This window comes from Polyodon spathula, unplaced genomic scaffold, assembly GCF_017654505.1.
Source record: "Polyodon spathula isolate WHYD16114869_AA unplaced genomic scaffold, ASM1765450v1 scaffolds_1029, whole genome shotgun sequence".
Taxonomy (NCBI): Eukaryota; Metazoa; Chordata; class Actinopteri; order Acipenseriformes; family Polyodontidae; genus Polyodon; species Polyodon spathula.
This window is the reverse complement of record NW_024472516.1, coordinates 5,162-32,645: the sequence shown is the minus strand read 5'-3', so window position 1 is coordinate 32,645 and position 27,484 is coordinate 5,162. Positions and strand designations below refer to the sequence as shown.

The 27,484-nt window shown below is 36.2% G+C and overlaps 1 protein-coding gene across 4 annotated transcripts; it reads right to left on the bottom strand.

Annotated features, from left to right (window-relative positions):
- Positions 1–13,592: 13,592 nt before the first annotated feature.
- LOC121309219 (guanine nucleotide exchange factor DBS-like) lies at positions 13,593–26,291 on the bottom strand. 4 transcript variants are annotated; one of them, XM_041242125.1, is made up of 10 exons: positions 26,120–26,291; positions 25,716–25,828; positions 23,844–23,939; positions 22,659–22,742; positions 22,291–22,362; positions 21,386–21,475; positions 20,715–20,833; positions 20,148–20,260; positions 16,611–16,693; positions 13,593–14,788 (listed from the first exon to the last, which is right to left on the bottom strand). In XM_041242125.1, exons 1-10 carry the CDS (start codon positions 26,137–26,139, stop codon positions 14,688–14,690), a joined length of 891 nt encoding a protein of 296 aa, XP_041098059.1. In that variant the 5' UTR covers positions 26,140–26,291; the 3' UTR covers positions 13,593–14,687. The 4 variants fall into 4 exon arrangements, with proteins under 4 accessions (XP_041098059.1, XP_041098058.1, XP_041098060.1 ...); XM_041242124.1 differs by having other exon boundaries at positions 16,602–16,693; positions 26,120–26,288; XM_041242126.1 differs by lacking the exon at positions 23,844–23,939 and having other exon boundaries at positions 16,602–16,693; positions 26,120–26,284.
- Positions 26,292–27,484: the final 1,193 nt, after the last annotated feature.

Genomic DNA, 27,484 nt, shown 5'->3' with positions numbered 1-27,484 from the left:
TGGCAATCAAATAACTGGAATTGTTCACACATATTTCATTGCAAAGTACACTTTATATTATGAATTAAAATGTTTATAAAACATCTGAATAACCTGTTCCCAGATATACTTTCCCCAAGCAAAATTAATACAAGTGATATATTATTTATAAATTCAAAGACTGAGGTCTGTAAATGACCTGGTTAAAAAAGGTAGCTAAAATGTATATTTGTTTATTTTAACAACACTGTTATGTTTTTAGACTAAAGAAGGTTGTAATAAAAGATGCAGCCTGAACTCCTGTGGCTCTCCTTGCCTAAAGGCTCATTATCTTTGTATCAATACAGCTACCGCTGACAATCACTGCAAAAACCCAGCAAGAACTCCTGAAGCTGGGGAGAACTCTATTCTATTACTCCGCAAGGCATGCTCCACAGGTACTGTGTTTCAAGCAAAAGCACAAACTTAATCAGCAGAAGGAGGACGTGTACTAAGAACTGCAGATGTGACAAACATACACAAATTAATCCAAGAAATACTGGCACTAATAAACTTGGCAAACTGGCCAAGGTTTCTGGAGTCCCTCTAAAAGTTGAAGGAGCGACCTTAAGTGATTCATCTCAAGCATCTATACCTGTTAGGAGCCTGGGACATTACTAATTCACTCTGTGAAGCAAGCAAAGACGGGTTTGAATTCCAGTTCAAATACAACCAATTTTGAAAAAAAAAAAAACAGGGCTCTCAATTATTCACTAAAGCAACTGAAGCTATTTTAAGCTCAAAAGAGAAATCGGATGCAACTCAGAGCTCTGAAAAAGATTCTTCATATTCAATTCCAGTTCTCCTGAGTACACCAAGGTTCAACCCCCATGTAGTGTTTTTCTAGTACCAGGGACCTGAGTTATTCTGGTAGATATCAAATACAGAAATAAGAATAACTGTTAATGTGTACAAAACAAGAAACTGCAATCAGCATGGGTTACGTGTCATGATGTCATGTTGCTAGTTTCAAAACATGTTTTTGAAATCATCCATTACCTTTATCTATTTTGTACCATTTATGGCCACATGAAAACTATTTAAAACAATGTTCCTACTATGGAATATGTATCACACTGTTGTGGTCTTAACAAAAGACTATTTCTACAGTTAGTGCATTCTAACAATAGCCAGTTCTAGAGCTGCATCTGCTTTTATTTTTCCTGAGGTTTTTTTTATTTTATTTATTTTATTCAGGTCAGAGACAGATAATGGTTTCAATCCTATCTTCTATAGTGATTTAGACTCTCTCTCTCTCTCTCTCTCTCTCTCTCTCTCTCTCTCTCTCTCTCTCTCTCTCTCTCTATCTATCTATCTATCTATCTATCTATCATAGCTATCTATCTATATAGATATATATATATATATAGATAATATGATATTATATTCATAATTATATTCCCCCCTTGGACATTTTCAGTATGTTGTGTTACAACCTGAAATCTTGATGCATTTAAATTGAATTTTTTTTCCCTTTGATTTACACAACCTACTCAACACTTTCAATGTGTGACAAATTGCTGGTGGTGGTGGGGGTGATAAGTATTCACCCCCTTTGCTATGACACTCCTAAATATGCTCAAGTGCAACCAATTGCCTTCAGAGTTCACACAATAAGTTAAATGAAGTCCATCTCTGTGCAATAAAAGTGGTTCACATGATTTCAGATTAAATACACTGTCTCTGTAAGGTCCCGCAGTTGGGTAGTGCATTCAAAGCAAAGATACTACCATGAAGACCAAGGAGCTTTCAAAACAACTCCGGGATAAAGTTGTGGAAAGGCACAGATCAGGGGAGGGGTATAAAAAGATTTCAAAGGCATTGAATATCCCTTGGAGCACAGTCAAGTCGATCATTAAGAAATGGAAGGTATACGGCACCACCCAGAATCTGCTTAGAGCAGGCCGTCCTCCAAAACTGAGCAGCCGGGTTAGTCCGAAAAGCCACCAAGAGGCCAATGACAAATCTGAAAGACCTATAGCGTTCCATGTCTGAGATGAAGTGGCTTCAGTAACACTGGAATGGCTTAAAAACAAGAAAGTGAATGTCCTAGAGTGTCCCAGTCATAGCCCAGGCTTGAATCTGATTGAGAATCTGTGGCAAGACTTGAAGATTGCTGTCCACCAACAATCCCCATCCAACGTGACAGAGCTTGAACAATTTTGCCAAGAAGAATGGACTAATATTGCACGATCCAGATGTGCAAACCTGGTAGAGACTTACCCCAAAAGACTCACAGCAGTAATTGCTGCCAAAGGTGGTTCTACCAAGTATTAACTCAGGGGGGTGAATACTTATCTAACCAAGACATTTCAGTTTTTTTTTTTATTTTTCATTAACTGTTGTTTCACAAGAAAAACATTTCTTGCCTCTTCAAAGTGTTGAGTAGGTTGTGTAAGTCAAAGAAAAAAAATCCCATTTAAATGCATCAAGATTTCAGGTTGTAACACAACAAACTGTGAAAACGTTCAAGGGGGGTGAATACTTACTATAGGAACTGTGGTTATATATATATAAAATATATATATAATATATATAAATTGTGACTCGATTCCCTATTCACAACTGTTAAGACTCAGATGTATTTGCAATAGTGATCAAGATTTCTTCAGCAAAAGCAAGGAAATGTGTGTGTTTTGGGGAAATTGTGACTTTCCGGACAAGATCGTCACTAAAGCTAAATACCGCATTTCAAATATAAATAGAAAAAATGTGTTATATAATAACAATATACAACACACAGATCATAGACCCATCTACAGCACCTATTTTCAAGACTCCCACCTTGATGTCATATAGAAGAGACAAGAATATAAGAGAATATGTTGTACACAGTGCTATTCATCCTTCTGGAAAACCTTTCAAAGGTAGATGTACATGTAATAGACCACGATGTAATACCTGTAAATACATTCATTCTGAAACAGAGATTAGAGGCATTAAATCTTCTTTCGACATTTTACATGTACAGCTAAAAGAATAGTCTACTACATTATTAGGAAGAAATGCAACAAATTGTATATTTGGGAAACTAAAAGGCATTTAGCAGACCGGTTTGTAGAACACTTAAGAAGCATTTTCATTAACACCACTGTATTTCCAGTAGCCCATCACTTCAACAGTGATGATCACTCTGCTGAAGACATCACAGTCTGTGTGATCAATCAATGCTTTGGAACAAATGTTGCTTGAAAACTAAAGGAACGAGAGTTTATCTTCAAACTTGGAACTTTGGAACCTCTAGGAATAAACATTTGATTCTAATAATCATGACACCATCCACAAAATTTTTGCATAATTACAAATCTTGAACAACAACAAGTTTACTGCACTGTGTTTACTATTCTTTTTAAACAGCTGAAGGAGGGCTTTTCTCCAAAACATCCTGAAAATAAAATATATTTTTACTCTTTTAAACTTTTTGTGTACATTTTTTTAAAAATGTAAAAAATACTTCATTTATTTACACATCCTACCCCACAACTTCCAAGTGAAAAAAAATATTTTAGAAATTTGTAGAAAATTAATTAAAAATAAAAACTGAAATAGCTTGGTTGGATAAGTGTCCACCCCCCTTGTAATAGCAATCCTAAATTAGCTCAGGTGTAACCAATCGCCTTCAAAAATCACACACCAAGTTAAGTGGCCTCCACTTCTGTTAAATTGTAGTGATTCACATGATTTCAGGATAAATTCAGCAGTTCCTGTAGGTTCCCTCTGCTGGGTAGTGCATTTCAAAGCAAAAACTCAACCATGAGCACCAAGTCGCTTTTGAAAGAACAACGGGGGCAAAGTTGTAAAAAAATAAGTCAAATCTAGGTGTGCAAAGTTGGTAGAGACCTATCCCAACAGACTCACAGCTGTAATTGCTGCCAAAGGTGCTTCCACCAAGTATTAACTCAGGGGGGTGGAGACTTATCCAATTATGATCTTTCAGTTTTGTATTTTTAATATATATATTTTTTTCTCAATAAAAACTGTTTTTTTCCCCTTAACAGTGTGGAGTATGATGTGTAGATAAGTGGAAAAAAAAATAAATAATTTCGGCTATTTAAATGCATGAAACTGAGGCACTGACACAACAAAATGTGAAAAAAAAGTTCAAGGGGGTGTAGACTTTCTATAGGCACTGATATATATATATATATATATATATATATATATAATATATATAATATATATATATATATAGAAACTGCATGACACACACAGTGCTCCCCCTTTATAACCACAGAGTGCCATAGGTAAGACACTGTGGTAGTGCAATGATATTATGGACCAAAGAAGCCATAACCATATCAACTTATAACCTCTTCTGCATTATAAAGGGCTGGTGCACTGTATACCTATAGCTAATATCAACCCTGTGAGCAGTCAGAGCGATTAGAACGCCCACTTGTGATCTGACACAAATAAATACATTAGGCTCTATATACTATACTCTTCCCTATAAATGAATGGGCTAAAACTTGATGCACCTTAACCCATGTCTTATTAAAATACACTGAGAGTCTCCTGTACATTTGTGTTAATTGTGAAAATGTCTTATGTTCCCAAGCTCTTCCTTTGGGTCAGAAAAATCAAATGACTATCTGACAGAACGTAATGCGTAGAATGGCTTAGCGATCTAGTAAATTCTGACAAAACATCTGAGGAGAGTTTGGTAGCCCAAGGGTCTGCCTGTCATGCCATTTTACCTTGTAATTACTTTTGATGTATTGTAAACCAGTTAAAAGTGTGTTGGTGTACTACCGGTAAAAAAATAAAATAAAATAAAGATTGAAGTCTGTTAAGGATTTTACAGTGCATGACAGAAATTAATTTAATGTAATTCTTTTATGAGCCAAACCTCAAGGAGATGTTACGAACAATTTTTGAATATGAACAAAAGCACACGAGCAGGGTATCACTCTGGAGTGCTATTCATATGCTAATAATATCGAAACCACACTCTCCAAAGCATTGATTTGATTAACCACATATTGTGAAAATGCATTGGCAAACGTTAATGTGAAAGTTACAGATTTGTAGATGACATAATTTACAACAAATCTGTTTAAACAACTACACATTGTTTTGGACATTATTTTAAAACACGATTTTAAAAAGTCTGCCATACAGGACCAACAGAACATGTGGATAACTGTAAGTCTACCTCTAACTAAAAATGTCATTTTAAACAAAAAAATATAAATGACTCCGTTCACAAAAAATCTGGTAGAAACTACTGACTCATTTTCTGGCAGTTCATTATCAGTAATCAAATCGTACATTATACATTTGAACCAAAAGAGTTATAAGGAGTATCTGCCAGTGCTCTGAAGAGATTAACCAATTGAAAGCGCCGTTACGTCATTTCCTGTAAATGCTCTCCGTGTCGTCCAATCAGCTTGCTGATTTCGTGTTTGACTCTCATTTTGAATTGAGCTGGGCGAGACAGCTTCTTGTAGCGAAAAGAATGAGGGTTAACAGTTCAAATGCATTGAACTTAATAACAATTTAAGATATATGTGTTAGCAAAGCGGTGCACAAAGGCTAACGCGATTGTCTGTGTTTGTATTTTCTTCGTTAAAAAAGCTTTAGTATAATTTTTGCGTTTACTGTTTTGTCAGTGGTACTCGTTCGTGCCCCAGGAGGCCTGCGATTTGCTGTTTTATCTCGATAGGTGAGTGTCTGAGTTTTTGTTATTATTATTATTATTTTTTATTATCTTATGCAAAGGAACAGCTGCCCGTGACGTTAGCAATGCAAAATAGAAAGTAACGACTCGTATCTTCTCGTTTTTATGAATTTTCTAGTTATCTCCTCAACAAGAAAAGGGAAAAAAAAAAAAAAAAAACAAAAAAAACCACAAACAAACAGCCACAAAACAAAAAAAAACAAAAGAAAAAACAAAAAAAAAAAGAAAAACAAAAAAAACAAACAAACAAATTCAAAATGAGAGTCAAACACGAAATCAGCAAGCTGATTGGACGACACGGAGAGCATTTACAGGAAATGACGTAACGGCGCTTTCAATTGGTTAATCTCTTCAGAGCACTGGCAGATACTCCTTATAACTCTTTTGGTTCAAATGTATAATGTACGATTTGATTACTGATAATGAACTGCCAGAAAATGAGTCAGTAGTTTCTACCAGATTTTTTGTGAACGGAGTCATTTATATTTGTTTGTTTAAAATGACATTTTTAGTTAGAGGTAGACTTACAGTTATCCACATGTTCTGTTGGTCCTGTATGGCAGACTTTTTAAAATCGTGTTTTAAAATAATGTCCAAAACAATGTGTAGTTGTTTAAACAGATTTGTTGTAAATTATGTCATCTACAAATCTGTAACTTTCACATTAACGTTTGCCAATGCATTTTCACAATATGTGGTTAATCAAATCAATGCTTTGGAGAGTGTGGTTTCGATATTATTAGCATATGAATAGCACTCCAGAGTGATACCCTGCTCGTGTGCTTTTGTTCATATTCAAAAATTGTTCGTAACATCTCCTTGAGGTTTGGCTCATAAAAGAATTACATTAAATTAATTTCTGTCATGCACTGTAAAATCCTTAACAGACTTCAATCTTTATTTTATTTTATTTTTTTACCGGTAGTACACCAACACACTTTTAACTGGTTTACAATACATCAAAAGTAATTACAAGGTAAAATGGCATGACAGGCAGACCCTTGGGCTACCAAACTCTCCTCAGATGTTTTGTCAGAATTTACTAGATCGCTAAGCCATTCTACGCATTACGTTCTGTCAGATAGTCATTTGATTTTTCTGACCCAAAGGAAGAGCTTGGGAACATAAGACATTTTCACAATTAACACAAATGTACAGGAGACTCTCAGTGTATTTTAATAAGACATGGGTTAAGGTGCATCAAGTTTTAGCCCATTCATTTATAGGGAAGAGTATAGTATATAGAGCCTAATGTATTTATTTGTGTCAGATCACAAGTGGGCGTTCTAATCGCTCTGACTGCTCACAGGGTTGATATTAGCTATAGGTATACAGTGCACCAGCCCTTTATAATGCAGAAGAGGTTATAAGTTGATATGGTTATGGCTTCTTTGGTCCATAATATCATTGCACTACCACAGTGTCTTACCTATGGCACTCTGTGGTTATAAAGGGGGAGCACTGTGTGTGTGTGTGTGTGTGTATATATATATATATATATATATATAATATATATATATATATATATATATATATATATATATATAGTGCCTTTAGAAAGTCTACACCCCTTGAACATTTTTCACATTTTGTTGTGTCAGTGCCTCAGTTTCATGCATTTAAATGAGGATTTTTTTTTTTTCCACTTATCTACACATCATACTCCACACTGTTAAGGGGAAAACAGTTTTTATTGAGAAAAAATATTATATATTAAAAATACAAAACTGAAAGATCATAATTGGATAAGTCTCCACCCCCCTGAGTTAATATTTGGTGGAAGCACCTTTGGCAGCAATTACAGCTGTGAGTCTGTTGGGATAGGTCTCTACCAGCTTTGCACACCTAGGTTTGACTTATTTTTTTACAACTTTGCCCCCGTTGTTCTTTTGAAAGCGCCTTGGTGCTCATGGTTGAGTCTTTGTTTTGAAATGCACTACCCAGCAACGTACAGGAACTGCTGAATTTATCCTGAAATCATGTGAATCACTACAATTTAACACAAGTGGAGGCCACTTAACTTGGTGTGTGATTTTTGAAGGCGATTGGTTACACCTGAGCTAATTTAGGATTGCTATTACAAGGGGGGTGGACACTTATCCAACCAAGCTATTTCAGTTTTCATTTTTAATTAATTTTCTACAAATTTCTAAAATATATTTTTCACTTGGAAGTTGTGGGGTAGGATGTGTAAATAAATGAAGTATTTTAATGCATTTTTAAAAAATGTACACAAAAAGTTTAAAAGAGTAAAAATATATTTTATTTTCAGGATGTTTTGGAGAAAAGCCCTCCTTCAGCTGTTTAAAAAGAATAGTAAACACAGTGCAGTAAACTTGTTGTTGTTCAAGATTTGTAATTATGCAAAAATTTTGTGGATGGTGTCATGATTATTAGAATCAAATGTTTATTCCTAGAGGTTCCAAAGTTCCAAGTTTGAAGATAAACTCTCGTTCCTTTTGTTTCCGAGCAACATTTGTTCCATAGCATTGATTGATCACACAGACTGTGATGTCTTCAGCAGAGTGATCATCACTGTTGAAGTGATGGGCTACTGGAAATACAGTGGTGTTAATGAAAATGCTTCTTAAGTGTTCTACAAACCGGTCTGCTAAATGCCTTTTAGTTTCCCAAATATACAATTTGTTGCATTTCTTCCTAATAATGTAGTAGACTATTCTTTTAGCTGTACATGTAAAATGTCGAAAGAAGATTTAATGCCTCTAATCTCTGTTTCAGAATGAATGTATTTACAGGTATTACATCGTGGTCTATTACATGTACATCTACCTTTGAAAGGTTTTCCAGAAGGATGAATAGCACTGTGTACAACATATTCTCTTATATTCTTGTCTCTTCTATATGACATCAAGGTGGGAGTCTTGAAAATAGGTGCTGTAGATGGGTCTATGATCTGTGTGTTGTATATTGTTATTATATAACACATTTTTTCTATTTATATTTGAAATGCGGGATTTAGCTTTAGTGATGATCTTGTCCGGAAAGCCACAATTTCCAAAAAACACACACATTTCCTTGCTTTTGCTGAAGAAATCTTGATCACTATTGCAAATACATCTGAGTCTTAACAGTTGTGAATAGGGAATCGAGTCACAATTTATATATATTATATATATATTTTATATATATATAACCACAGTTCCTATAGTAAGTATTCACCCCCCTTGGACGTTTTCACAGTTTGTTGTGTTACAACCTGAAATCTTGATGCATTTAAATGGGATTTTTTTTCCTTTGATTTACACAACCTACTCAACACTTTGAAGAGGCAAGAAATTTTTATTGTGAAACAACAGTTAATGAAAAAAAAAAAAAAAAAAAAACTGAAATGTCTTGGTTAGATAAGTATTCACCCCCCTGAGTTAATACTTGGTAGAACCACCTTTGGCAGCAATTACAGCTGTGAGTCTTTTGGGGTAAGTCTCTACAAGGTTTGCGCATCTGGATTGTGCAATATTCGTCCATTCTTCTTGGCAAAATTGTTCAAGCTCTGTCAATTTGGATAGGGATCGTTGGTGGACAGCAATCTTCAAGTCTTGCCACAGATTCTCAATCAGATTCAAGTCTGGGCTTTGACTGGGACACTCTAGGACATTCACTTTCTTGTTTTTAAGCCATTCCAGTGTTACTGAAGCCACTTCATCTCAGACATGGAACGCTATAGGTCTTTCAGAGTTGTCATTGGCCTCTTGGTGGCTTTTCGGACTAACCCGGCTGCTCAGTTTGGGAGGACGGCCTGCTCTAAGCAGATTCTGGGTGGTGCCGTATACCTTCCACTTCTTAATGATCGACTTGACTGTGCTTCAAGGGATAGTCAATACCTTTGAAATCTTTTTATACCCCTCCCCTGATCTGTGCCTTTCCACAACTTTATCCCGGAGTTGTTTTGAAAGCTCCTTGGTCTTCATGGTAGTATCTTTGCTTTGAATGCACTACCCAACTGTGGGACCTTACAGAGACAGTGTATTTAATCTGAAATCATGTGAACCACTTTTATTGCACACAGATGGACTCCATTTAACTTATTGTGTGAATTCTGAAGGCAATTGGTTGCACCTGAGCTTATTTAGGAGTGTCATAGCAAAGGGGGTGAATACTTATCACCCCCACCACCACCAGCAATTTGTCACACATTGAAAGTGTTGAGTAGGTTGTGTAAATCAAAGGGAAAAAAAATCCCATTTAAATGCATCAAGATTTCAGGTTGTAACACAACATACTGAAAATGTTCAAGGGGGGGTGAATACTTCCTATATATATATATATATATATATATATATATATATATATATATATAGATATATATATATATAGATATATAGATAGATAGATAGATAGTAGATAGATAGATAGATAGATAGAGAGAGAGAGAGAGAGAGAGAGAGAGAGAGAGAGAGAGAGAGAGAGAGAGAGAGAGAGAGAGAGAGAGTCTCTAAATCACATAGAAGATAGGATTGAAACCATTATCTGTCTCTGACCTGAATAAAATAAATAAAATAAAAAAAACCTCAGGAAAAATAAAAGCAGATGCAGCTCTAGAACTGGCTATTGTTAGAATGCACTAACTGTAGAAATAGTCTTTTGTTAAGACCACAACAGCGTGATACATATTCCATAGTAGGAACATTGTTTTAAATAGTTTTCATGTGGCCATAAATGGTACAAAATAGATAAAGGTAATAGATGATTTCAAAAACATGTTTTGAAACTAGCAACATGACATCATGACACGTAACCCATGCTGATTGCAGTTTCTTGTTTTGTACACATTAACAGTTATTCTTATTTCTGTATTTGATATCTACCAGAATAACTCAGGTCCCTGGTACTAGAAAAACACTACATGGGGGTTGAACCTTGGTGTACTCAGGAGAACTGGAATTGAATATGAAGAATCTTTTTCAGAGCTCTGAGTTGCATCCGATTTCTCTTTTGAGCTTAAAATAGCTTCAGTTGCTTTAGTGAATAATTGAGAGCCCTGTTTTGTTTTTTTTTCAAAATTGGTTGTATTTGAACTGGAATTCAAACCCGTCTTTGCTTGCTTCACAGAGTGAATTAGTAATGTCCCAGGCTCCTAACAGGTATAGATGCTTGAGATGAATCACTTAAGGTCGCTCCTTCAACTTTTAGAGGGACTCCAGAAACCTTGGCCAGCTTGCCAAGTTTATTAGTGCCAGTATTTCTTGGATTAATTTGTGTATGTTTGTCACATCTGCAGTTCTTAGTACACGTCCTCCTTCTGCTGTTTCAGTTTGTGCTTTTGCTTGAAACACAGTACCTGTGGAGCATGCCTCGCGGAGTAATAGAATAGAGTTCTCCCCAGCTTCAGGAGTTCTTGCTGGGTTTTTGCAGTGATTGTCAGCGGTAGCTGTATTGATACAAAGATAATGAGCCTTTAGGCAAGGAGAGCCACAGGAGTTCAGGCTGCATCTTTTATTACGACCTTCTTTAGTCTAAAAACATAACAGTGTTGTTAAAATAAACAAATATACATTTTAGCTACCTTTTTTAACCAGGTCATTTACAGACCTCAGTCTTTGAATTTATAAATAATATATCACTTGTATTAATTTTGCTTGGGGAAAGTATATCTGGGAACAGGTTATTTAGATGTTTTATAAACATTTTAATTCATAATATAAAGTGTACTTTGCAATGAAATATGTGTGAACAATTCCAGTTATTTGATTGCCATTATTTAGGAGACCTATTTTTATACTGCCAATTTACTTACCTAATGAGAGTGTGGTTAGTATAACTCTAGGAAATTGGTAAATTACAAATACACATTAGGGCACCTAAAAGATGAGTGTATTTAGAATGTTTACATGCGTGACATATTCGGAATACTTCAATATTCTGAAAATGAGTATTCCAAAAAAGTTTTCTAGATAATCTGTTTATATGTAAGTGGAATTTAATATTCCACAATAACATGGACAGAAATAGCCAGAATTACAAATGTTTTAAAAAGTAAGATGAGTTTAACAGGAGTCATTTGATGTGGTGTCCTTAATGTATTAATTACAAGTAAACACTACACAGACAATCACAGCGTGTTGACACTTTATTCCAGAGAATGGCAAGTATCTGGAATACACAGTTTACATGAACTAATATTCCATTAATATTTCACAAGAGAACGAAATATTCCACTGGTCTTATTCTGAATACACTTACTCAGAATAATGTGCATCTTACTCTGAATATGCTGTTTAGATCAGTGAAATACCTATTGCCAATATTCAGAATAAAAATTCAATAGTAGCCTTCATGCTAATGTAATGAATGAAGCAAAGAGAAGGTGGGATAATACAAACTAAATGGAACCTCAATTTGGATTCAGGTTGCTAATTTACTCCTAGATCTTCAGTTAACAATGCAACCACCAGGGGGCGATCTTCTTCTACTCACCTTTAACTCTACTGCTGACGAATGATGGGAGAACAGCTTGTTTGAGCTTTTTCCTCCCCCATAAAGTAGAAATACATGTTGTGTACAGTATACCAATTACATATAAAAAAAGCGTTATTATAAAATCCAATTATACATATACAGCAACTAGTGATATGATGACTGGTTTATGAGTTAGTTTTCTTTTTGTATTGATGTGCCAGTGAGCACATCAATACGAAAAGAACTGTACAAAACTAATAAAGTCAATGAGGTTTCTAGATGATCTTTTCTTGTGCTCCTGGACCTAGCCACACTCAACACAACAACAGGTGATCATTGATGAAAGAGCTGCAGCTGATGTGCAGTGCAGGTTTATAATGGTGCTGTATTGATAACATGCATTCATAACAGGTTAGTGGAAGAAAGAAGCTCAGACACAGGTCATCATAATTTGTTTTAAAATGTACAGAAATGGAATTTACAGCATTGTGCCAATTACACTGTTCATACAAAAAGCAACCTGCATCTAATTTTAAAAGTACTTCCTGTTTCTTCATATGTAAGTCTAAGTTGAAAAGTGGCTTTCACTGGTCCTGAACCATTTCAGAATTTACAAGAGCTGGACAAAGAAAAATTTACCTTCCACTAGTAGTGTATATTTGTTACTCACATGACTGGTACATTATGCACATGGAATCCCTGCAATATGAAAACTGTATTTTTACCCTTGTTAGTAAATTGCATTGTAAAGTCCAGAGAGATGTGGCAAAGTATAACAAAAAAACATGGGAAAATCATTATAAATGTAGTCTGTCAATTGGAAAAATGCAAGGACAGCGTCAGTCACAATGGAAAACACAGATCAGACTGAAAGACTAGTAAGTGGCTACTGTTAGATATGTAACACTTGGAAAGGTGATGACTCTGCGGCCCATTCTGGTAAGATGCAGGTGCTAGAAACCATCAAGGATTGGTCACTTATCCCTCCAGAACCATTTAAACAACTTTCAGTTTCACAGTGACGTTGTGTCTGTCTGGTGGCCTTACACCTTTCTGACAATGATATGGCCAAAAATTTTTTTTTGTCCAGGGCCTGCACAAACTTTGCTCTTGGACATGGATGAAGTCCTCCACTAAAGTAATCAGTAAGTCGGTAAGGTGTTCTAGCCTTGTACAGCAGTGGCCAAAAGTTTTTCATCACCTAGAATTTTAAGATTGACATAATTAAAAAAAAAAAAAAAACTTTATGAACATAATTTTTATATTTTATTTAGCATGATGTAATCAAAGAAACTATAAAATGATATGGCAAGTGTCTACCGAAAGCCATAACAATAATACAGTATTTCATGTTTGATTTCAAAATGTCACATTTTTAATTTTTGTCAGTTTTTCATTAAGTATATGGAAAACTACAAAGCAGTATGTAATTCAATATGTTAACATAATATTATTCAGCAGGTTTCATTCGACTTTATGAAGCAAAATTAGTTAATTCTATAAGGTGATGAAAAACTTGGCCATAGCTGTAGTTCTGGCTACAGGTATTGTACAAGAAGGTTAAATATCTGCTTAATAAATAGATACATAATAATGTAAAATAAGTAGCATAAAGAAGTGATTCATTTTTTCAGTGAAGTTTCACATTGTTACATACTTGAATAAGACAGTAATATTACTCTATATTTGATAATTAAATAATATTTATATTTACTATAAATCTGTAGGGTTGTGCAGGATGGGGACAGACACCCCACTTTTGAGGCTGCCTTGTCCACTTCTGCTTGGCTCTGCCCATTCCTTTTTCCCTCGCTCTTTTCTGATTCCCTGCCGACCCCCTGGCAGTTTGTCATGTAATCTGCTTACAGAACTGTATTAAACACCCACTTCTCTCAGACCCAGGGTTGACCCCATGTTCTTAGAAAGCCAGTTTATCATCACCACAAATGTATTTCAGTGTTCAAGCAAAACAAAAATACAAAGGCACATTTTATACTCTGAAATGTAAATAACAATTTTCAAATATCAAATACAATTTGATCTGCTCAATATTGTGCCATTATTGGTCCATATTAGAAAGTAGACAAGTAAACACTATGACAACAGAACTAGTCACCTGACAAGAGAATTGCAATTTTTAACTGGACAACATGATCATACAGTTATTCAAAGAGTCAATATCTCTGGTGTAGAATGGACATACATCAATCAGTTTTATCTCCGAATTCGGTCTCACTCAGCTACAGACCTCTTGTTTTATAACATACAGGTTAAAGCTCCAGAAAAGGAAAGGATCAAGCTATAGGAAATCTGTGGAAAGGCACTGAAACAGTGCTAAATAAAATGCATAAAGCACCACTTTATTCCACTTCAGTAAGTGTGAATGCAGTTCTCTTGCCATGAGATAAAGCAGCCAAGTGCATTGGTGATCTGCTTATAGCCACAGATGATTGTCAGGGGGTTGTATGCTGGAGGGAAGCTGGAACTCCTAGGCTTCCTCTGCAATGCTCTGCCTTTGGGAGTATGTAATGCATGGCACAGGCAGAGAGCAATGCAAAGTCGATCCAGTGTTTCAACTTGCAACCTTTGTTTCTGTAGCTCTGTTCCCCATGTATTCACGTTCCTTTTCTTCTGTGTCAGTTAACGCAGCAGTGCACATATCACTGAAGAAATCTGAAAGATAGAATGATAAAATAAATAAATAAAGGCACATTTTATACTCTGAAATGTAAATAACAATTTTCAAATGTAGGAGCTACCTTTCAAGCTCAAAATGAGACAAACTTACTGAAACAACAGTTCTTATTTCCTAACTAACAGGTGTTTACCACCCTTTAAAAAAAACAATAAATAAATAAACAATTCACACTTAAAAACAGTCCATAACAAAACATTCCTTGAAACAATCCTTATTTGAGTTTTGTCATTGAGTTTTACTGGGTTTTAAAAAGGATACTGTTAACATTTTCAGAATATATAATTTCCTGTTTAATATCTTGTGTGTTTTGTACAGTTCTCTACTGCCGTTTCTGCTCAAACATTTCTTTCCCCCAGACTTATCTAACTAATGTCCCTTGTCTAACTAATGTCCCTGGGACAAAGTGCCCGCCCCTGTGTGTATTTTCTGTTATATGTTGCGTGTGGTATGTTAAATGTTGGTGTATAGTCATTGGTACACGGGATATAAACGGGTCTGTGTAACACGAGTGTTTAAAATGTATATTTGTATTTAGGCATGAGGATTGCACAGCACTTCACGTGCAGGTAAAACATAATAATATGTGAGCACGGGGAATTGCACTCTATTAATTCACATGCAGTTGTACCGCGACTACAATTGAATGATTGATTAGCAATTGAGTCATGGTACAGCTGCATAAAAGCTGCATGTTTTCACCCACTCTGGGTTGTGTGTTCGGTAGGGGAGAACGGGAGAGAGAGAGAGAGAGCGAGAGAGAGAAGCGTAATTATAAATATTGTTTTGTGTAGCGCTCGTCCACCCTGTTTTTGTCAGTGTCTGTTCGTTTTGTTTGTCTATTTATTTTGGCCTCACGTGCCGTGTGCTGTTTTTGTTATAAACCTTTTATTTTCTGTCTGTTTCATTATTAAACTGCACATCAGCACCTTCACCATTCCAAAACCTGTGTTCTGAATCAGTTCCTGTTTCTGGTCTGTCGTCACCCACTGCGGCCATCTTTGTGACAGTCCCTTAATAACTAAGTTGATTTTCTTAAGCAAGCTGATTCTAGAAATGACCACAGATGGCGTGCTATTATAACTTCTGTTCCCTCTTCAACTGTGAGTTAGCAAAGGGAAAATCTCCATATAGTTTCACTATTAAAGAGGGGTCAGAAATTAGTCCCAGTGGTTGAAAAAATAAAAATAAAATAAAAACACACATACACATATATATTATTGCCATAATAGCATGGCAAATAACAATCTAAGTGGAAACGATGAAATAAAAAATGAAAATGAACATGCGTAATCGGATTTCAAACAGGCAATACATAAAGTATTACAGAAATGTGAAGACATTCATGTTTGACATTATGCGAGCAACAAAAGTGCAAAGCAAAATGAATAGCGTCTAGCAGGCAGGTGAGGGGTATGGATACTTCCACAGAATGGTTTAATATCAGAAAAATCATGCTCCTTCGTTGGATCATTAAAGCTGGGTTCTATGGTTTTGCCCTTTACTATACAAAGCATTATCAGAATATATAGCATGGTGCTAATTTAATATCTAGACTAATAAATAGAAACCATCAGGGCAAGTAAATATCCCCTTGAGTTATTATTAGGTCTTAATAAGTAAGACTTATCAGTCTGTAAAACTGAACTTGCATGTCTCAAGGTATTACACCCCATGAGAGCAGACCTGTCAGATAATACTTTTTTGTGGTTTCAAAAAAGTGGAACTAATAAAATACTTGTACTGATGGCTTTGAATGGTTATAGATGTTAACACTTTAACAGGAGGTACCAGAATTACTGTTTAAGTGAACTCCTCCAGCAGTTTTCAGTATGCTGGATGGAACCAACCCTGTCTTCTGAGTTGTAAGGTTCTTGACTAGCCTAAAACATAAACAGATAATGGCAAGAGGTTCATTTCAGTTCATGTCAGGTCAGAATATTGTCTTAGTTCTGCCTTGTAAGTCTAGGACCACACATCAGAGTTTGCATTACATGCATGGATCACATGGCAACATGAGTAGTTCATTCACTCTGCTAAGGGCCAAACTAGATTATAGTCTGAATTAAAAAACCAACAAAAGACCAATGGTGTTTGTATGTTTTTTGCATTAAGATTTACCCCAGTGAGGATAAAACATTTGTAATTTGTAATGACGAGAACCAAAAGTGACATTGCTGTGGAAATGCGAGGTGCTAAGCAAGCTATTAAAACCTTTCTTGAACTGTTTGGTAATCAGGGGGTTTAATTTTATTTTGAATTAGTATGATATACGTTTTGATAAAAAAATAAAATAATGCATGGTCCTCCGACACGGTAAGTTCTGGATATTGCTGCACGGCGGGCTTGCAGAGTGGAAAAAAGCCGACAGCTAACGGCACTCGTTTCGGGGGACACGTGATTGGAAAATAAAAAAAAATAAAATAAAATTATGCTGTACCTTATTAACCCATGTAATGACTGTTTAATTACTAAACAAGATGGTAAATTCCAAATGAGTCACATCTTTAAAGAATGTTCAACAAAATCTTAAACCTTCAAGAACTTGATGCAGAAACTGACAACTTCAATTGACAACCGATCTTCTACTGTAATCTCTTGTAGCAATGTATCTTATTATCAGGGTATGCGTGTCAAATGCATGAATGGTGAGTATGTTTATTAGAAGGACCAAGAGGATACCAAGCTATAGTACACTAGAAAATGGATTTGGTATAAAAAAGGCTTGTTGTGTAGAGCTTTTTTTTTTTTGGACCAGAGGAAGGAATGAAAACTGCACACCCTGTCATCCCAGAAATTGTTAATTATGCACATACAATGCCCTTTTCGTATCTGCATGCTGATTTTGATGGTCAATAAAGTATTCATATTAATATTAAACTAACTGGGTAGTGAGCTAATCATTCTGGCTTAATCCACAAAATAAGAGTCACATCAGTGAGTCAGAAACACTATCCAATCTCCAAGTCAGACACCTGTATTTTCATATGTCCTAAGGACTAGTACCTTTTGAAACTTGCTAGTCCTTATGTGAAGTCCCCGAGTCAGAATCAACAACAGCAGTTGGGGTCCCTAAAATATAAGGCTCTACCTTTATTTTCCTAAAAAATGAATTCAAAATGTATTAAAAAAAACAAACAAACAAACAGATACAATGATAGTGTTTCTGCATCTGCCTTCCCCGCATTCCAAACCCCAATAAAGTCTGTGTGGACAACTCTGACGGCATACTTCACATAGCGCGCCTCAGGAATGGAACCTTGGAGATAATCAACAAATATTTAGCAGTTGCCATTCCGGGCTTTATGCTGGGTCCTTGCAACAGCATCTATAGACTCCTGTGCCTGTTTAGAATTTCCACTTTGCCTCATCCAAGCCACACATCCGTTCACAATCAGAATGTGGTCCTGCATGCTTTGCAAGGGCGTGAGCTGTTCTAAAAAGCACTATTAGCTTTAAAATCACAGAGGTGTTTATGGTGTGTAGTAATTGTTACGCTTTTGATGTGCCTTGTTTGGCAGTCTTTGCCTTCATCAGTTTTACACAGTTAAAATGACAACTTGATTTGTCATGCACTTTAAAATAGGCTATCTTAAAGGCAGACGACCCAGTCACAAATGTGCCACTCTGGTTTTTGTCATACTGGGCACATACCTTGCAGTACATCTTATTTTCTGAAGGTGCAGACACTGCAGACAGTCAAATTGTGAAAGTCATGTTACTTGAAAAGTGTGGGTCTTTTCTCCATCATATTCCTGGTGTTTCATGTTTTTTTTTTGGTTTTTTTTTTTTTTTGTGTGGTGGGGGGTCGCAACCTGGTATAAATCTGCACATTTTTGTAAAATGACTTTACATTTATTTCAAAAGATGCAATACACCATTAATGTTTTCATTGCCATGGTTTAAATGTAAACTTTCAGTATTATAAACTAAATCTACTTTTTAGACATCAAAATAGTACAAACGCATCAAAACACAAAGTGGCTCAAGTGAACAGCCATTTCCTCACATTCCGTTTCTTTGAAATGGACCATATGAAATTGTGATTCCAATATTTTACACTAAATCTTGTAATCCGAATACACTAGTAATAAAACACTTACGCTAGTATCCCTTGAATCTATTTAGTTTTAAATACTTAAATATTTTACACTGATTAAAGAGCGACCTACCAAATAAAGTGTGTTGTGTTCAAGCAATTGGGCTTTTTCAAAAAATAAATACAGTAAAAGAATAGCGTATCACACAGACAAAATTCAATGAAATGCTGATGCTGATGAAAAGTGGAGATGCAGGGAGGTTTCAGATACTTTATAGTTTATTTATTTAAATAGCGCCTTTCACTGTGGTCCAAAGTGCTTTAAAATACAATAAAAACAACAACACAAACACAGATAATTGAACAGAGTACAGAAAAATTTGTAAGATTAGTCAAAAGAGAGGTGTATAATAACAGTTAAGCAACAACCCAATAATTAAAAGCAAGAAAAATACAGTGAAAGAAAAACATACATAAAATGAATAAAGAGGAGCAAAATTACAACATTAATAGATTGATACATTAAATCATTATCTATAATAATGATATAGATATTTTTGTTCCCATTTTACTTCTTATATTCAGACTTCTACCAGTTTCTACTTCAAACACTATTCTGTACAGTATGCTAAATAACATAATGTAATGGTGGGCCACGTAAAGTACTTGACCATCTGGGGCAAGTGGTCTACAGAGTAATGCTGCCTCCCACTGGCCGAGCTGCATCTCCCACCCTGGCTACTATGGATATACTGCCAGGGCTCCTGGGTTGTCCCCCTGTGTTGCAATCCCACCGCTGCCCCAGAACCACCGTGCCTCACCCCAACAAGGGAGGACTTGTTCCACTCTCCCTGACCCTCCAGTCCCTTCTGTAAGCTCCAGACCCGGCTGCCCCTCCACTTCCAAGATCCGAGCAAGTGTTTTGTAAGCATTATGAATGTCTGCTCACCACTGCTACATCCTATTTTTTTTTTCTTTTTAAATGTAAGCCTATGAACATGAGAAAATATCTGTACACATTTTTAAAGCACTCGCCCACAGGACTACCAAGATACAGACATTAACTAGTGCTCATAAGTTTTAATACATCTTGGGTAAACGGACGAGCGTTAGTTTCTAACCTTGCTGAACACTGTGTGGTTTTCCTGTGTTTAATGTAAGGCTGCTGCCTAAACATAGAACACATCTGTGAACCATGCAACTGCACATATACATTTCACACTTATGCTGATTCCATTTTTTTTCATGATACCGACAGCTCTAATTTTGAATGTACAGCCTTGGGTGGGGGTACTCACCACTGGCCATTCTCGCCTTCCTCCAGACACTGCACTAAATCCCCAGACTCCAGGGACAGCTGTTCAGATGTTTTTGGGTCATAGGTCACCTGAACTCGAAACAGACCACGGTCCTTACAAAGGAGACAATACAAAGAAAATGCAATGAGAACAGATTTAAAAACGGTGCCTGTCAGTGTTATCCCTCTATTTTAGCAACAACGCTATAGCCTCTTGCAGTCTTACCCTTGTCAGATTTTTTTTTTTTTTAAACGTAGCATTATGTATATTATAAAGAGAAAATGCTCTATATCAATGTGACATTGATTACTTAATACAGAAAACTGCACTAAATACTATGGATCTTGTTTTTGCAGTAACACATTATTTTTGCTTTCTATTTTTGGATTCAAAGTTTTTTGTCCAAATGTATTTCAGTAGTACACAATTCCAATTTTTGCATTATACAAGTAAAACAGCATTACCAATACTTGTATAATTGATCCATATCTTATTTATTAAAAGGCTTACAAAATCAAACGACCACATGACCATTTTTCTTTAATGTAACCTTCAAAAGTTGTTTACATTTTTGTTATTGGGTTCCTCCTCTGCCTCTGAAGAGTTGGAGATCTCCTCTGGGCTGGAAAGGATTGCTTCAAAATCCTCGCAAGTGTCCAGCGATGGAATCTGTCTATTTGTCCAGCCTTTAAAAACAAATACAATTCATCATTTCTGCTCACGTCTAGTGATGTGTAACTATAGGTTATGCAGTCTACACCTGCCTAAACAGCAGCAGTCTAACCGTTAAATAATGTGAGAAAATAAGAATTAAAAAAGGAAAAAAGATGAGCAACTGTAAATGAATGTAAAATTTATTAATATTACTATCTCAGTACAGAGTATCAATAACACAGAAAAACTATACAAAGAAATTATTGATCTTATGAACTGACCAAATAAAAGTACTGTAAATGCGCACACCAGTAATGTCAAGTACAACTCATGGAAAGCAAACATATATAATGTGCAAGATTCCTTACAAAAACAGCTTATGCCAGCTGCAAATCTGCCCCCAAACTTCAAAGTGTGTGGTTCATGAATGGCCCGCTGCTACTGTAATTAGCTAATACTGTACAGAGATGTATACCAAAAACTCCCAATGACAAATTAAAAAACTGCTTATAGTGAAAAAGTCACCCATAAAACAATATAAAATGTCAATGACAACTGGCAGGAGTTTACTTGTCTTTCGTTACCTTGCTGGGAAGTAGATCTAGTAACAGCCGAGTTTGTACTTATAGTACTGCTGCGTTTGCTTTCAGACGGTACAGCATCTCTTAATGTATCTAGGGGGAAAAGGATGTTTTTACACAACAGTACTAGGGCAAGTGCAAGAAAATGAATACAAGACAACAGCAGGAGACCAACAAACAAATATTACTAACAGAAATGTCAATGCTGCACAGAAATCCACCCACACCAGATGAAATACACTGTAAAATAACTAAATATATTCTCCTACAAATCACAGTAGCTCTTATAAATAAATATACAGTACTATCAGGTGTTTTCCAAACACAGTGGTTGTGGTTCTTTTTGTACACCCAGTCTCTTGATTAAACAGTGCCATACAGTGCCATGAGGCAATATTCCCATGAAACAAACCACCAGTTAGCGCTGCTCCTGCCAGTCATTACTAAAGTCAATATTATGAAAAGAAAAACACATTAAGATCATCCAGAAATATAAATTTCATGCCCTGCTGAAATGATAACAAAATTAAATTTTACAACCATTCTACCCTGCCTTGGACTTACTTCCTGGTAGTTTTTGACAGCACTTCACACTGTATATGACCACTAACATTAAAATGCTTTTATTTTATTATCACAGCAAGCACTATCAAGTGCTCACGGCCTTCGGGGTGGTCCTCAGATTAAAATAAGCTAATGCACACCCACTCTCTTGACAGACCAAGCACAAGAACTGCACATCAAAAAGAACATGCTTTTATTGCAGCTTTTTAAGAAAGATACCACCCCCTCACGAACACGACACAGTCACAAAAAACGAACAAACAAAACGACAAGTCAAACTCCATTAACAACAACAGCAACAAAAACTGTTTTCATGCATAATAACCCAAGATGTCCAGCTATACCTTCATACCCCAATGGAGTGGGGTCACTCTTTATTTCATGCCTCTTAGCTTTAAGATTAGGAGCAAGAGCACCTGTATGGAACAATGCACAGCATTAAACAAGAGAACAACCTGCACAAAATCACAGGGCATAAAATAAAAGTGCTCAAAACCTAAATACAATGTTTTCACTATGGACTCTTGAAAAACCATCTTGCATTTCCACCCCACAGAAAAAAAAAGAAAAAAAAATATTTTGCAGTGTGCAAGGCCTAGGCTAAAATAAAGATGTATACCTGCACCAGTACTGTATCAGGTAATATAATAAAAAGGCACTATTATGTCTGTCAAGTACTCGCAGGATATGGAAATTGCTGGCGATCAGGTACCTTTTGTGCGTCTAGTAGCTGAGGAACTGATTGAGGAGGCTAAAGAGAAGCGACGTGTGACTTCTGTCTCTTTAGACGGGGGATCTGCAGTTAAAAGCAGGGTTAGCAGTTAGTAAGCCAGGGAAGGGAGAACAAAAATGCATAAAACATGGGGTTTAAGCAACTTGCAGACAGAGCTATTTCATTTTTGTATTACTTCTCTAACCTTTTCCTTAATCCTAATGTTAAACTACTGAATCATTATGAACTGTTTTGTTATTTCTGGGAACATTACAGATAATGACTTTTAATTGGCCGACATGTTTCCTCATGGAACTCAGCTTGCAGCAATATAACATTATTTAGCGTATTTTTATGATCCCCACAGTCCCTAAGGTGTGGATTCAATAATAATTAAAAAAGACAAAGCACCAGACATATCCTTGTTTATGGTGAGAGTCACTCATATTTTCAATGAAGTGCTTCTAGAATGTTTTGAGGAATGAGGGGGTTGGACAGCCAGTGCAGCGTCTGACAATCACTGGATATGCAGAACAGCAAATAGAAAAAAAAAAAAAAAATCTAATTGCAAAAAGATAAACCAATGCAAAGATTAAAATCATTCAGATGCACATATGAAATAAGTCAATGCAGTTCCTGTCTGATGTAATTGCAAAAGATTTGTTTAGCAATTCAATTCAAGCACCTCTAAGTATTCTCTGTAAGTTAATGCTGAACTTCACAAAACACAGTGAAAACAGCTCACTAATGAAACAGGGGCTCTGTATAAGGGATGAAAGGAAAAGGCAATCAAAAAATTAGCCCTTTAATACTATGGCCTGTTGCATCATGAGCAGCCACATAAAACATACGTTAATCTACGCTGAATATGGACCGCTTTCCTGGTTTTCTGGTTTGTCATAGCTACAGTTCCTAGTCTCAAGGAATCAAAATATATTTGGTCTATTACTACATACTTTAGTGTAATAGAATTTGAACACAACAAATGTACGTGGCTTTATTAATGTGGCAAGCTGGATTGCCTGTATTTAATGAGAGTGCTGTATATGAAAAATCCACAGCTATTTTTGTTAACGGCAGGGCCCCAGATATCAAGGCAGTGTCAAAGCAAAATGAAATGGAGAGTAAAGCAGCGATGCAGATGCCGATTTCTGAAACACCAACAGGCTCAGGGGCTGACTTTACCTTTAGAGGGAGGCCTTCGGTTGGAAAGACCCTGCAATGTGAATCGCTTTTTAGCAAGAGCAGAGCGCTCAAGATTATGACTGGCAGAAGCATCAGCTAGGAAAGGAAAAGCAAAGGGAAAGGCAGAAGTAAGGAAGGTAGGGTATATGCCGGCAGCTCAGGGTCTCATGAAAGTGTTCACATGTAACAAAGCTTGAAAGCATTATCTATCCACTAACACTCAGAAACAGTGGAACTGTACTTCAAGAAAGCATGTCTTCCTTGTTCAATATTAGAACTATGCTTCTGTAGCATCCCTGCAACTTTTAAAATATACGTATTCAAAGAAAACTGAAAACAATTAAAAGGGTTGAAAATTGTAATTTGTATTTGTTAATGATACAACATTAGTAAATTAATCAATTCATGTAATTAGTCCCATATGATATGGAACTGTAGTAACAGTGACCTATAAATCATTCAGTAAAACAAAGCCAGTAGAGACAGTAAATGAACACTGTTTATGACTGACTTGTATTTAGTGATTATTATAATTCAGCTAGAAAATGTATAGAACAAAGCTAGCAATTTTCTAATAATCTTTAATCCCTTATATATTTCGTTTATTTAAGTTGCCTAGATTTATAACTTCCCACCTTTAAAGTTTACTGTTTCAGAGTTTTTCTGCTTTAAAGCTTGTTCTTCTGTTTAATTTTCATGGTTATTTAATAAAAACAAGAAGTTAGTACTATAATGTGATGGGAGGTGTAGCCTGTCATTATTTCTCATGACACTGAATACACCCCAGGGAATTATCAAAATGATGCAGTATCTCTGTACAAGCATGTGCAAAGGAACAAAAGTATTGTGCAGCTGTATTGGATTCTTCTCTCATACTGGACATCAAAACACTAGAATAAGTTTAAAAAAAAATCTAAGTAGGAAACAATGGATTTTTTTTTTAAACATAAAGTCTTTTTAAATTCCAAGATTGAAATAATGGAACACCAGCTCTTTCAGTCTGTCTTCTGGAAGAGAACGCCTCCCATCGGACGGGACATGATTATACAGCGAGTTGCTGCGCTCAGCATCAGCTTTATTTGTTACTGCAGTCATGTATCTGAAAGCTAATGTCTTCAAATTAGGAAGATGGTCGGCTGTCGCTGTCAATTTCCCCTGGCGGTAGAGCGCTCTGGATCGCATTGGGTGTCACCTTGTCACATAGACTTTTCGTTGCAGAAGTTTATCCTGCTACCCCAGCCGAACAACAGCGCACAAAGTTAAAGGTACCGCCATCCTCGCAATCATTACTCGAACCCTTATCGGACGCACCAGTGGCCACAGTGTACAAAGCAAAATATTGAAAATCTTTTACTCTCTCTTTTGCTGATATATTTACAACTTTGGGCCTTCGTCGTGGCATTTTCTGGCAAAATCGATCAATGTTCCCTTTATCCTGAGTGCGATCCAACATTTTTCTCTATCCTTCTCTGTTACCAGTGATATTATTTAATATTATGCGCCTATGCGTGGTGATACATTTTATGTGTAAAATTACGCTGGCGCGTAATTTCCCGGGGTGTAACTGAAGAGCATGAAAATGGAATCAAACCATGCATGCTTGTTGAGTTGAAGAGGGCAGTTTTGGCTATATATTGTGCTCCAGGACTTCCTGACAAAAGATTTCCAGCGTCTCAACTCGATACCAATTTCCTGTAAGGTTTTCTATATTTCTCTTAATGTACTTTTAGCTTAGTAGGATTGTTAGCAAACTGGTAAACTAAAACAATGTAACAACTCCAAAATTCCCGATTCCGAGAATTAGGTCATAATTAGAGCACAAGTCTGAAGCAGAGGACCCTTTTTTGAACTGTGCACATTGCAATCACATACTTCTCTTTTGTCTTGTGTTGGGACTAGCGGGGTCGCTTCTCTTATTAACAGTTTCAGGGCTTGAGGAATCAGACTTGTTGCTTTCTTGCTTGCAAGAAGACTTTCTCATATTTCTGCAAAATATGAAACCGTAATGAGACACAAATACAGAGATACAGGGTGCTGCCCTAATCTTTACCTTAAAACACGAGCAGCTGTAAATCACTTCATTTTACTGTTTAAAAAAATATGTAGCAAAACTCCCCAGTCATGACTACCGAAATAGAAATTCTCTTTACGCTGAACAAGTGATAAATACACTTGTAAATAGACAGGTTCAAACTACTACAGCTGTATGTCCACATGGTGGTAGCTTACACACACAATGTACCGTTAAAAGCTAAATAAATTATACAGTACTGTACCTTGCATTGGGGGAATTCATAGGAGCGTGATAGACATTTTCAGTGATCCTTTGGTGAAGCTGGCTTGCCTCTATTTGTTCAAGAACAAAGAATACAGAAAAGCACAGCACTTAAAGGACTTTATTGTGTTATATAAATAAATGTATGTCTATAGTACATTTTAGAAATGTATCCAGGAACTCAGAAAGTACAACTACCCAAATTATTTTTTGTTTAAAATTTCTCCAGGGTGTAACTGGACTGGTGGATGTGTGAGCTTGGATTTACCTGATTGGGGTTCCAGGACATCCAAATATTTTTAATTACAGGCACCAGCCATAGATTGCCTACCTGTGCCAACCTCAAGCTAACTAATTAAAATGGAAATGTAATTGAAAGTAACATTCATACAATGGAGCTATAGTTTTCTCATTGGATATATAAGCTTCAGCCACAGTGTTGAGGAGTTCATATCTGGTAAACATTGTTTTTGGAGATAACACAGGGGTAACCGCCCTACTGTATATTTTTTCAAAACTATGTATTTTGTTCCAGCAATTGCCCTTCTTACAAAACAAAGCAATAACACACTCTTGCCTTTCTTGAAAAATAACAGCTGTGCAGCACAGCCTCACAGTCTAAGGAGACCTGAGCAGAAGCTGAGGGCTGGAAACGCTGTCTTGGGTATACATCTTTCTAATCCATGTTAAAGTTATCTCTTTATGCTCCTGTTGCAATTATAAAACCATGTACAAGGATTCGTGCAAGTTCTGTGGTGTACATTTTTGCATATTGCATAGCCTATGGATAAACCACATCCTATTACTGCCTGCCCGTGACGGGGAACTGCCCCGTCTATATGAATGTGTTTGGAACTGGCAGAGAGGGGGTTAAATTTCTCCATGCCAGAAAAAAATGTGAGAATGTGGCTGGAGCTCTAATTGAATGACCAGTAATTATTGATTAATTGGGCTCCAACCACAGGGGATAAAAGCCAGGGGAGAAGCCCTGGCTGGGAGGTGTTCTTTTGTTTGGGAGTTTGCTTTGTGTTGAAGAGTTTTGTGTTTGTGTGAGAAAGAAGCCTTTTTGTTTGTTTTATTGTTTGGTGTTTGAAGAACCTGGGAACTATGACCATTTATTTTTGTAAGTTCACTTTGATTATTTATTTTTGAACCTTTTTTTGTTGGCCCTTGTGCCTGTTTATTTGATTAGTTTTGTTTAATAAATAACTTTTTTATTTTTGACTTTACATTGTCTCTGAGCCTCAGCCCTCTGTCATCCTGCCACACTGCCCTTCAGACACAAACACCTATTATCTTTCTTGTGTACAAAATACACTGTACAAACAAAACCAGGGTTAACCTTAAATGGTAGCTCAACAGGACA